Source organism: Protopterus annectens, chromosome 15.part0 (genome assembly GCF_019279795.1).
Source record: "Protopterus annectens isolate FY-2018-M chromosome 15.part0, PAN1.0, whole genome shotgun sequence".
NCBI lineage: Eukaryota > Metazoa > Chordata > Ceratodontiformes > Protopteridae > Protopterus > Protopterus annectens.
The window spans coordinates 237,557,571-237,571,468 of record NC_056749.1 but is presented as its reverse complement, the minus strand read 5'-3'; the positions used below and the strand labels follow the sequence as shown (position 1 = coordinate 237,571,468).

The window sequence follows — 13,898 nt, the reverse complement described above, 5'->3', positions numbered from 1 at the left end:
AGCCAGTTGTACGATAATACGTACATCTCTAAGATGTAAGCTGTCATACAGTGAAATATTCTCATTCACATTGGGAGAAGGGGTCAAATGTTATATTGCTTTTTCCATACCCAAATTTTAGATGATATTCAAGTACAAACAGATGTTTAAATAAATAACAAATCCAACAGTGAGAAAGTGGTAGAGGCAACCACGAGGAAAAAATGCAGCCAGTCTTACATAAAAACGTAATCCTTTAATGGTGTGCACAGGTAAGCGCTTTCACATATCGCTTCATCAGACCAAAAAAACACCTAACTCCTACCAACACTCCTTATATAGTAGTAGCAATTAAATAAATTTAATTGATTAAAGCATACCTTAAAGGTAAACCATATTTAAAAACAAATTGAAAACGTATTGAAGCACATACAATAAAAATATAAGTATATAACCATGTAGTTTCCAGTGTACACCTATTTAACACAGAAAATAAAACACAAATATTCTAGATAAAAAAGTATAAATGCATGTGATAAATTTAACATCCTTTGAATTAAAAATAAAACATGATTAAAAAATGCTTCATTAAAAGGGAATCAAAATATAACATGAAATATCTCTGAAACTAGTGTTGAGACAACCTGATATAAAAACATTTTTACAAGGGTACATGTTATAATTCCATAGGTACCAATGGCATTCATTAATAGTACATATATCAAAAAGGAGTTAAAAACATCCTAGTAACCTAGGGAAACCAAATTTCAGTCTACAATTAATTTTCTGGATTTCAACAGAGGTTTGAGGGAGGCCTTCTCATTTAGGCCCCTACCTATATTCACTCTAGACCTTAGGATCCAATTAATTTCCTTTTTCTCAGTACCATTTCTTATGTCCCCCTCTCTAATAATAGGTATAACTTTGTCTATGACCATGAAATGAAATATATGTTCATTACCCTAAATGAGAAGGTCTCCCTCAAACCTTTGTTGAAATCCAGAAAATTAATTGTAGGCTGACATTTGGTTTCCCTAGGTTTCTAAGATGTTTTTAACTCTTTTTTGATATATGTACTATTAGTGAATGCCATTGGTACCTATGGAATTATAACATGTACCCTTGTAAAAATGTTTATATCAGGTTGTCTCTTAACACTAGTTTCAGAGATATTTCATGTTATATTTTGATTCCCTTTTAATGAAGCATTTTTTAATCATGTTTTATTTTTGCTTCAAAGGATGTTAAATTTTATCACATATCACATGCATTTATATTTTTTTATCTAGAATATTTGTGTTTTATTTTCTGTGTTAAATAGGTTTACACTGGAAACTACATAGTTATATACTTATATTTTTATTGTATGTGCTTCAGTACGTTTTCAATTTGTTTTTAAATATGGTTTACCTTTAAGGTATGCTTTAATCAATTAAATTTATATAATTGCTACTACTATATAAGGAGTGCTGGTTGGAGTTAGGTGTTTTTTTGGTCTGATGAAGCGATATGTGAAAGCGCTTACCTGTGCACACCATTAAAGGATTACGTTTTTATGTAAGACTGGCTACGTTTTTTCCTCATGGTTGCCTCTACCACTTTCTCGCTGTTGGATTTGTTCTTTATTTAATAATTTTATATGGTGAGGCATTTACTCCATTGGGTGCAATTTGTTTTACAAACAGATGTTTATTTATGTTCCTGTTAGATAAGTACCAATCACAGCACATACATTAAAATAATAAAAACTGAAGCAGAATAAAAAGCAGCAAAGATAATAATATACGAGATTAAAGAAATGCTAATGTAATACTGGTTTCAGATATACTTTCTTATTGTGACTTATTTATTCATTTATTTATTTGTACTATGTTTGTTAGCCAGGTGAGTACACTGTTCCAGGCACCCTTTTACATCATGACCAAGCTGTTTAACAATGAGTGCACATTAGTAGTTGATTTACAAAAAAAAAAATAATAGATTGGTATAACAGACTTAGAGACCAAAATGCATCACTCACATAACTAGTTGGTTTACAAAGAAGATATGGAGCGGTGTTAAAAGGTTAGTAATCAAAATGTATTTGCATATTTACATCAGACTTTGGAAACACAATTTTATTACATACAACAGAGAAAATGAAGGGAAGCTCTTAAATACACCAGCTATTTTACCAGAAAGATTTTGAATTTAAATGTGTCTAATCAAAGTTAATGAAGATTAAATATATTTTTGTTACTAACTGGTAAAAAAGATAATCACTTCTTACTTACAGTTATCTGAAATGGAGTGCAATATTAAAATCTTTTAAAGGATATAAGTTCGCAGTATCTATTGAACTGCATTGTCTTTCCAATAAAACTATGACAAAGACTGTTTAAATGTCATTTCACATAGCAAATGTAATAATAGCAAATGTAATAGCATGCCATAAAAATAGAAGAAATAAACATCACTTTTAAGAAAGAGTTTATAGCATTATTCTGTGTGTAAAAGTCAGTCACTTAGTGCTTTTGTCAATCTATTAAGCTTTCTTGGACTCTCTCATATCTGTCCTTCCCATGGTTCAAGGGAATCATAGAGATTGTGTACAGTCAGATAAGTGACTTGTACACAGAACATGTGCAGCAGTAATTGGGAAGAGTGCGATTCATAGCAGAAAAGTGCACTACCATTACCATCTCACATTACTAACTGACAGTGCACTACCATTACTTTCTCACATTACTGACTCACGTTCAGAAGCTATCAGACCATATAGAGAGTCAGTTGGCAGCAAGTGGTATTCCATGGGTGCAGGGTAACAGACAATTGTAGGAGTCGAATTAAAACTGTGATCCAATGTGGCAAGCCTGTCTGTAGTTGCACTGAGGGTTACTTTTCTCCCAGATGGGCAGATCAGTGCTGTTTGTATGCTTATTTTTATATCTTGTAAATGCATTTCATTTATGAATACACATTGTGAGTGCATACATGTAATGCATGGACTGCAGAAAGATACATAACAAAAAATGCAATTATTTTGTTTTTATTTTACAGCAAAGATGGTACCAAAGACTTGTTTGACTTGACCCCTGGCACTGAGATAAAGACAAAGATCACAACTACCACGGAGAAAAGGTAAACTATTTCAGATACTTTCAGCCAGAGGAAAAGAATAAGTACTGATCACAATTCATACATTAAAATAATACAAATCACAGCAAATGCTATGCACAAAATCATTTATCTTAATATTTCCATTAATTAAGATAGACAGTGTTCTCCCTCCATTTTCCAAGGGAGCAGGGTAACATAGACAACAGAATTTAAATGTTTGCTTCTGTGTGTGTGCATGTGTGTGCATGCATCTGTGTGTGTATATATGTGTCTGTCCATCTTCTTTAATACTGCTGGAATTGAAATAAAACTGTGATCCATGTTGGCATGCTGGACTGGAGTTGCACTTAGGGATGCTTTTCTCCCATATGGTCAGATCAGTATTGTCTGAATGCTTACTTTTATATTCTTGTATATGCATTTGATTAGTGTGTATATATTGCACGTGGGTAAAGGTATAATCCAATGTTCAGTCTAAAAGACATTAGTGCAGGTTTCCAAAATGTAACAAAACAAGAAAATATTGCAGATCCACGCATCCACTCTACGACTGTGCAATGTCCACGGAACACTCAACAGTTGTGGCAGCACTACTTCTAATTTGCAGAATATATCTGTGTGAAATAAAAATTATATGAGGAGTGGGAACCTCCATGTCACTTCCGGGCATGCTGACATTGTGTAATTTTGGCCCTCTAGCCTTCACTACATAACCCCCCCCCCACACACACACACACACACACACACACACACACACATGCATTGCATGCATATACACACACACACTATGCTATACAGACATCTGGTGTTTTAACCCTGCTATTCCACAAGAAAAGGTATTGTAATTCATTATCTCATTAATCGCTTAAGCAGATCAGGGTTACTCTGCATTTATTTATTAGTTCTGGATCTGTTGCTTTGCACCTTCCTATTTGAAGGTGATTGATGCCATAATCATGTGTTGAGAGGAAACAGAAGTGATTGTCTAGCTAGATTACTCTGCACTGCAATGGTTTGGAGATATACTACAACATTCCCAATTTATTTTAAAGAGTGACAGCTATTTTTTCTATTTCTATATGCTGAAAATGCTGCTCATCCATATTCTACATCATGGTTCAGAAGGCAACTTCCTTACCAGTGGAGACCTATGTCCTCAGTACCAAAGGATCAGAACATTCCATGCTGCATTCTCTGCATTCTCTCTGCTGCTGCAGTTCCATAAACATGCTCCAGCTGGGCCTGCATTGCAAATCTTGTACAGTGCTGCATTACTCCATTTACTTAACTACTGCATAAATGGGGTGATTCAAGAAAATGATGGTGTAGGGAATCTTATTTCACATTTGGGCAGTATTTATAAATTTCATATGGCTATGATATGTGAGTTTTCTCATGCACCAACCTATGCAATTGCATACATCATTTATGAATGCCTCCAACACATGAGATGACGATTGGAATAAAAGTTCTCTATTTCACTTCCTTCTAACCGAAGGACAAATCATTTTATCTAACTACGAATATCACTTCCATTTCTGTAATTTCAAAGTCTAGGCTTGGCCTGTAAGCTGAAACTTCAGTGACACATTGGCATTTATCTTTGGTTAAAGCTACAAGTTATCATAACATTTTACCATAGATTATATAAACCATTTTAAAGTCATTATTTACGTACAGCTCCAGTCTTTCCTTTAAGAAACAGAGGACCAAGAACCCAATTAGAAATACAATTTCAGTGATGTGCAGTGACATCAGCATGCATCAGGAATATCTAGTGGAGCAGAAGGATCATGCTCTAACTATAGTCCAGCCATCCTGGCTTTGATTAGCTGCTTGGGTGACTGATGGAAAGGCCGAGGAATGGGCATACCCATCCTGAGGGGAGGGCTTTCACTGGTGACACTCCCTAAAGGGTAGGCATGGTCTAAAGAGGGAAGTTGTCTTTGGGTGTAACCAGTGAGCATGGGGAGTGGGGAAAGGCAAAATGGGTACAGCATAAAAAAAAAAAAAAACATCAGACAGATGAGTCCTCAGGATGCCCTTAAGTTCCACCACTGGCCACAGCAACACAGGAGCAAGTCTGGCTGAAATAAATTGAACACAGAATATTCTTAAAATTTGTTTAATTAATCAATGTAGCATGAACCTTTTCATGAATCTTACACCCTCAGACCTACTAAGGGATAGAATAAGGAATCACATAAAGCTTCTAAATTCTGAAATGACAATTAATATGAATTAAAACTGCATTAGCTAACAATCAGAGTAATTCTCAGTAAAGATTATTTTCCTCTAGTTAACATTGCATTCTTTCCTGATGATTCAAAATATTCCTGCCATATAGTATACTCATTGTATAAACACACAGTACATGTAATGTAGAGGTAGCTGTCAAATTCCTTGACTAAACCTCAAAGTTATTTGTGCAAGTGCTTGCAAAGTAATTGGAATAGCCTTGAAAGAAAAGTATGAGAAGTTATTTTTGAATTGTCTAGCTGCCACAAAAAGTACTGTGGTGAAGTTTATGGATACATTTATTATTGCATAGATCATGGGCCAGCATATATCTTGAAGAGAAGTAACCTACAGAATAAGTGTCTTCATATCAGCAGTCTTTTAACAGTATAAAACAAGCGAGGTCCTCCGTGTGTTTGTGTACCTTGAATCAGGTCAGCAGATTATTTGTGTTATTAGTCTTTCAACAGTGCAAGACAATTCTCTTTTCAGTTTTTAGGATTCGGCTTCACTGTTTGTGTAGATGAAAACTGATGATCACTGTCAGGATACAGATGAATATTAGTTTTTTTTGCTCCCCCTCCCCTGCAGATGACCATCCACTGCTTCCAGCTCTTTTTTTTGTTCACCTGGTCCACTGGACCCACCTTAGTCACCCCTGGAGCCAATGAAGAGCTGGGGAATGCTGTTCATATTGCTGCCAGAGAGAGTGCTCTGACCCCTTCCCACCCCATGGCAGCCTTGTGAGCTCTGCAGTTGGTGCCTACAAGAGGAACATGGAAGCTTCCTCACATTAGCAACCTCCCGCCAGGTGCTATTGCAGTGAGTATAAGCTGACCCCCCCACACACACACACACACACAGGATAAAGGAGCTGGCCTCATCTACTTTGCCCCATCTTTCCTATGTCTAGTCCCTCCAACTCCCATGCCGCTAGTTAAACCTCAGTTACCTGGTGAGCAGTGAGGGCTTTATCCCCTCTCAAACATAGTGATGGACCAGAATATTAGTTATTGTTGACCTAAACAACACATAGGATCATAGGAAGTTACTAGGCTATTGGCCCTGCGGGCCTTATAAGCCCAGCCAAGAGTTTAGCCCATGTATAGACAACTCAGCACCTGATGCCCCTGTCATGCAGGGACACGGGTGGAATCCCAGGGATGTACCTTCTATTTCCCATCCAGTTATTCATCATAAATATTCTGTTAGCAGGTTTAATTTCAATTTATTGTTTAAACACCTTTATTAAATTATCACTTAAGACATAGTCACATATACATTATATACATTAAAATAATGCTAATACATATATAATTAATACATATACACTAACAGAAAAGAAAAAATGTATTAACATTTTTTCATTTACATTCATTATACATTACATATATGTTTTTATTTCTTTATAGCAACTGTCATTCAGACCAACATTACATAAATTGCTCAATGTTTGCCTTCTTTTAAACCTCACTCCCTTATTCTGCTTGTATTATTCCCACAAATTTTATTTATATCTATGTAATTTCAGCCTTCCCTTTTCTAAGGATCTCACTTCCAGTTCTTTTATTTTTTCTGCAATAATCAACACCTGAAATATAGTTGGTTTAGATGCTGGATTTACATTTTCTACTGAATGCTGTTTTTATTATATTATATTGTATTGCATTGTATTGTAATGTATTTAAGTACCTATAACTAGGCACTGAACATAAAATCATAAAGTAATAAAAAGTGGTAAGTCTGCATAGAACCTGCAGTGAGTTTAAAAAGTACTAAAACAAGTCACATGTATTTATTTATTTGTTTTACATTTGTTTACCGGGTAGTGTCCCACTGGGCTGGGAACCTGTTTTCAGTGGAGACCCGGGGAGAAAAGCTCGAACAACATACATAAAATTAAACAAAAATGAAACAAGATTAATCGGTTGACTAAAAAACAAACATGAATACATATTAAACAGATTCAATAGTACAGAACAGCATTGACAATATTGGAGAGAACACTGGTGTATAACATATAATATTGAATCTAGTTAAAAAATTGAAATACATGTGTAAATCAGAGACTTATCAAAGACTAGAGATTAAGAAGTGAGAGAAGACAGATAGATGATTATTAGACAGAATTGTGAGAAAAATATTGGTGAGTAGAAGAGGGCAAGACAAAGAAGAATGAAAAAGTGGAAGTAAAAGAATGTTTTTTTTAAGAAGGAGTAGACCGACATTGAATGAAAAGAGAAAAAAAAAAAAAGCTATTGTCTGTATGTATGGGAAGGGCAAGGCAGTACAGAAAAAACATTAGGATTTAACCAGAGGAGCAATAGTGGCAAATCCAGTTATTTTTAAGGTGTTCTTTTAGTACTGATTTAAAAGCAGAATAGGAGAGTGCTTTGAATTTTTAGTGGACGAGAATTCCAGTACTTAGCAATTTTGTTTGAGTAGAGGGAGTCTCCATGGATGTTATGAGAGTGTGTCATTTTGAGCAGAGGTCTACTGGTAGATCTGAGGAGTCTGCTGCTAACATGCAATTGGACCAGGGTTGCAATTGCAAGGCAGTCATTTGGGTTTTGGATAATTTTGTGGGTGAGGGTAAGTTGGTTTATTGTTAAGAGGTTTGGGAGTTTAAGGCAGTTTAGTTTATTTATTTATTTATTTATTTATTTTATTTATTTATTTTACATTTGTTGACTGGGCTAGTCTAACTGGATGCATGTCCATTTTCAGCAGAGGCCCGGGGAGATAAGCTCCACTTAAAAAGATTAACAAAAAGATAAACATAAAATGGTTAACATATAAATGCATGTACAGAAATTATTTGCAGATTATTACATAACATTTCAATCGTTGAATACAAAAATTATTACAGAACATTAGATACATTTGCTAGAAACTCTATTCTCAAGGAAATGTTTTTTTTTTTTTTTTTTTTTTTTTGTGGGTAGAATAAGGAACAGATATGGACTAGTCCATGAAAGTAAAAGTAATGGATGAGAAATACTGGGTCAGCAGTGATGATGATAGCAATGCCATTTTTGATTAGTCTGGGTTTGTACTGGTGCATAACCAGTGTGTTTTCAGGTAAAGTTTCAATTGTTGTTTAAATAGTGATAAAGAGGACAGTGATGTCAGTTTATCTGGAAGTTGGTTCCAGTATTTTCCAACAGCATTAGAGAACAGAGAGTTACCAGAGATATTGTTGGATTTACTTGTGGATACTAGTAATTTCTTGGATGAGCGTAAGGTATTAAGGTTTTTATATGGATTAAAAAGGTTTGATAGTATTGGAGTTCTAGTTGGTTGGAAGAGGGTTTTATGGGCGATGATAAGTTGGTTATAATGGAGTTGATTTTGTAGCTTAAGCCAGCCCAGTTGTTTCAGATTATGACAGTGGTGGATCCTGAAAGAGGAAGATGTGGCAAATCTAGCTATGTTATTATAAGAGTTTGACAGCTTGTTGAGGTTGTTTTTAGTCAGATTTGTGTATATAGATGAAGCATAGAGGAGTGTGGAGATTAAATGGGTATGGGCAATAGAAGTTCTGACTTGTGGAGTAAGGAATGGCTTTATCCTATACAGGGAGCCCAGTTTCCTATTTACAGTTTTTATAGTATTGTTAATGTGAGTTTCATAGGTAAGGTTGTGATCTATTGTTATACCTAGAAATTTAGTGGTTAGGTCTAGAGATATAATGGTACCGTTATTGGATAAGACTGAGAAGTTTATTGGGCTGGACTTGCGGGTGGGTGTGAAGAGCAATAGTTTTGTCTTTTTGGGATCAAGAGGAGGCATCGTTGTAAAAAACAGTTTTCTACTATAGTAAACATTTTCTGGGTTAAGGACTGGAGTTCAGATGAGGATTTAGCTGAACAGATGATTGTAGAATCATCTGCATATTGAATACAGTTAGCTTGAGTAATTGCTAGGTGAAGGTCATTTATATAGATTGAGAATAGGAGGGGACCAACAATTGAGCCCTGAGGGACTCCTAGTGTAACGGGGAGATGTGAAGATAGGTTATTGTCCCAAAGCACAGCTTGTTGTCTGTTGTTAAGTTATGACTGGAACCACTGAATAACCAGTGAATCTAGGGAAAGAGATCTTAGTACATTTATAAGTAAATGGTGGTTGACCATATCAAAAGCTTTGGAAAGGTCAATAGAGAGTGCTGAGGAGAGGATGTTGTTTAAGTTGTTTAAGAGCAGTACAGTGGTGAGCTTTATGAGGGAGACTTGCTGCAAACTTAGCTATTTTGTTGTAGCATGACTCAAGGTTCTGGAGGTCAGTTTTGTGTGAGTTGGTGAAATGTTGTGAGCAATATAATAGAGTAGATAGAATTAGAGATCTGGCAGTGGCCAGTCTGGCTTGTGGTGTTAGATAGGGTTTCGCCCTCTAGAGCACATTGAGTATGGCATGTACTTTTTTGATTGTTTGGGATACGGGAATGTCAAATTTCGGTTGGTCATCTATAGTAATACCTAGGAGTTTGGCCTGGTTACTTGGCTCAGTTTTAGTGCTGTTTGTGGATAGGATAGAGAGGGTAGGAGAATTGTTTTTGTTTGTTCTGTTTGTGAATATAATTAACTAAGTCTTTTTTGGGTTAAGAATGAGTTGGTGGTTAGTAAGGAATGATTCAGTTTCCTGAAATGTTTTTTCATTTTAAGTTGGAGTTCTGGGTGGGGTGGGGGATGATACAATAAGACTTCTGTCATCAGCATACTGTATGATTGAGGCTAGTTGGGTAGCAGACATAAGGTTATTTGTAAAGATGATGAAAAGAAGGAGCCCGATATGGACCCATGGAGAACACCCGTGTTCACAATCATAAGAGGGGAGAGATTTTGGTCTCATCTAGTGGCTTGTTGCCTGTTTTATAGATAGCTGTGGAACCATGTTAGGGTAGCTTGACTGAGGCTGTAAGTGGCAGGTTTGTTGAGAAGGAGTTGGTGATAAATGAGGTCAAAAGACTTGGACATGTCCAGGAAAATAGAGGGGACTAGCTGATCATTGTTTATAAGGTGGTGAATGGTGTCAGTGAAAGTTATAAGGGCAATGTTAGTACTATGCTTAGGGCAGAAACCATGCTGGGTATCTGCTAGAAGGTTATTTGATGTAAGGTGGTTTAGGAGTTGTTGCTGAATACATTTCTCAAGAAACTTAGCAATGGGACGGAGGATTGCTATGGAGTTGTAGTTAGCGACATCTCTAGGGCCACCCTTGTGGAGGGGAATGAAGTGATCTATTTTCCAGAGGTGAGGTACATATTGCGCAGAGACAGAATGATTGATTAAAATTGAAAAAGGGTAGGTAACAGATGGGGCAGAGATTTTTAGGAACTCATTTGGTAGCAGGCCGGCAGCAAGGCAGCAGGGTTTTAGTTTGCTTAGAAGATTTTGTTATGTATGATGTTTGAACAGGTTTAACAGAAAAGGTATCTGTTGTGCCAGATACTTGGGGAGGGGATTGTGAGGGGTGGGTGTTGACTGCATTGTAGGAGGTTGGATATAGGGTTAATGAAGTATGAGTTAAACTGTGAGGCTAAGGGTTCAGAGGTATTTGATTTAGTTTGAGAGGGAGTGATGGGTCTACTAGGGTTGAAGAGGTAGCTGATTGATTGATAGAATTTAAACTAAACTAACATCTCTGAATTAGAAAGACTCTTATAAAGATGGCATGCAAGGGATCCCTGGAATAAGGCTTATGAATCACATTCCTGAATCATGGAAGGTAGTTGATTCCACAACAATGGGACTAAGCAGCCAAAGGATAGTCTAATGTCTTGAGACAGGTCCATGTAACAGCTTGCAGACTCGTATCTGAAAAGCTTAGGCAGTGAACCAGGCAGTAGAGGTCAGGAGCAAGTCTCAAACAGTGAAAGCAAAATCTTGGGCACTAACTTCACAGTGACTGTCAATTAGCACCTGTCTCAAAGCACAGGTGTAATATAACTGGAATGAGAAGCTTCAGCTATAAACCTGGATGTGGAGTTCTGCACTCACTGTACTTAAGCCAGTTTATCATATGCACACCTGTGACAAGGGGCATTGGAACAGCCCAAGTGAGAAGATACAAAAATACCACAAAGACCAGCATCACAAAGTCTGGAAGAGAAAGAATGTACTTCATCCAATGTTTTTCAGATGAAACGCACGTGTCATGGTGTGGATGAAATATGATTCTTGAGTATCAGCCAGCCATCAAGAATCTCCCCCACATTATTCATTTAATATGGAAATGCCTAACATCTTTCCTCACAAAAATAAAGGGAAAAGGAATGGAACCTCTAATGGATGGACAGTGACATGCGTATGTATCACGTACATCTTTGAAGAGCTGACCTTTAGTTAATTGAAGGTTATTCAACCTAAAATGGCATTCAAACAGCTGTTTTGAGTGGTAAATGTTATGCAGGTGCTTGAGAAGGAGAGTGGTAGCTGAATGTCATTAGCATAATACTGATAGCTAATACTGCTTCCATGCAAGACCTCCTATAACAGCAATTTCTACTCACTGAAAACAATAGCACCAAGACAGTGTCTGGAGGAACACCATCAATCGCTCAGTATGTTCTGAAAGGTTAAGAAGTGTAACATGTGAGTACTGGGGAAGTTAAACACAGTTTGTCTGAAGGTGCTGTTAAAAGATTTCATAACTCATGGTGTCAAATGACATAGAAAAATGAAGAAGGACCAAGCTGAATTACAACAATTCCTCTTTTACCATTAAGAGGACATCAGCCACCATGGTAAGTAGATTCTCTGTACTGTGCCCTATTCTAGTATCAGACTAATGAGGCTGGGGGATGCTACGCAGGAATAAATAAGTACATAAACCTGTTTTTCCATAACCCAGAGATGAATGAAAAGTAAGAGAGGGAACAGTAATTTTCTAGGCTGAATGACTCCAAAGACTCAAGTCCTCCTTCAAAATGAAGAAAAAAACTCTTTCAACTAAATAAATTAACCCAAAAAAACTCAAAGTACAACTTTACAAACCAATTGAGTCCACAGTCCAAACCACTGTGGAGTGCTCATAAAATAAAACCAAACACTTCAGCCATTCCATGACATCACTGGAGTCAACTTAGGAAAACTCCACCCAACAGAAGTGAGGACTATCTACACACACGGCAACTGCCAAACATCATACACCTATCTTTGGGGTAGGTCTTTATGATCTTAGTAACCTTATTCACAAAGACTTACTCAGAATTGTCACATACTGTGGAGAAAAAAAAATGTTATCTAGATGGAAAGACAGCTGGGGTGCACCTAAAAGAAACCCACTGGCCAGTTACATATGTCAGAGAACTCCCCAGACAAGAACACTGCATTCTTATAGGCGACCTCTTATTGGTATGCTGCAAACTGGCCATCCAAAATAAGTCTGCTCTCCAACAAGCAGGTCATCCTGCATTGGTACTGTAACCACTGCCTTAGCTGAAGCATTTCACAAAACTCAGATCAGACCATGGATCAGGGACACCACTGATCTGGAGAATGCACACTTTGGGCTTAGGGCTTGTTCATCAGCACAATAAAGGAAACACTATTGGTCTTTCTTAAGTTCTTACCTTGAATAATCTTTAAAGTGTAACAGATAATGTTCAGGCCATGAGACTGGTTTCAACACTAAAAATATAGTTACAACACCAAGCTACAAAACTAGATCCATTGAGTGTCTTCAGAAATAGTTGGCAGTACTAACTAAGCTGAAACTCTATAAACTATTAAATAATTTTATGGTGCGTTCACTGACATCATCATTGACTCACCATGATTAACTATTTCAGTTGGCTATGCACATGGTCAATTAACTATTGCAGAATTCCTTGAGGTAACTGCATGGATGGTAAACTACAAGGTATGTGCAATTCATTCGTACTTGAAAGACATACCCTAAGTTGATGGACCTACCAGCATCCACCTGGGGTACGTTAGACATAATTGAAAAACAAATAATCAGACATTACCAACACTGTTCTGCCTTTGGTTATGAACTGAATGGAGACCAAAAGGAATTGATACACCAAGACACGGTCTACTGTTGTCACCCAACCAGGTTTCCTTGACAAATATCAGGTCTGCCAAATAAAGCAAGTCTGAGTCAATGCTGCCATTGTTTTGGTTTGACCTGGCATTAAATATCACATCCTCTGACTATACTTCTCAACTGTACCTCATTATGAGAAATGTTTTTCATTTTAAGTCCTAAAAATTCTGTTACACGCTATTCCATACTGAAAGAGGTTACATGCATTCATTGTTAAGAATGTTTGTAACACATATCCATGTTTAATAATACTTTCTAATAGCAAATGATATTAATGTGTCAAAAGAATATGTTTTATGCATGAAGAAACAGTCGATAACCATGCTGTGAACTTCCTCGTTAAAATTGTTAGAAAGTGCTCCTTATTTTGTCCATTTCTTTCACACTATGAGAAATAGTGTTCCACATTGTTGAGATGGAAGTTTGAAAGCTATACCTGAGACAAAGTCAACTGGGAACAGGTTATATCTAATGTATGAAGAAGAAAATCCAATGCCATAGGTATCTCAAACATATAGGTGAACACCCTC

General features: G+C 36.7%; 1 protein-coding gene across 10 annotated transcripts in view; it reads left to right on the top strand.

Moving 5' to 3' along the window:
• Positions 1–13,898, top strand: part of LOC122790166 (serine-rich adhesin for platelets-like) — a 475,884-nt gene that overhangs the window by 275,104 nt on the left and 186,882 nt on the right. For all 10 annotated transcript variants that reach the window (XM_044057773.1, XM_044057769.1, XM_044057768.1 and 7 more), the window contains one exon: positions 3,019–3,099. In XM_044057773.1, coding sequence (XP_043913708.1) covers positions 3,019–3,099 — 81 coding nt within the window. The remainder of the gene's footprint in view (positions 1–3,018; positions 3,100–13,898) is intronic.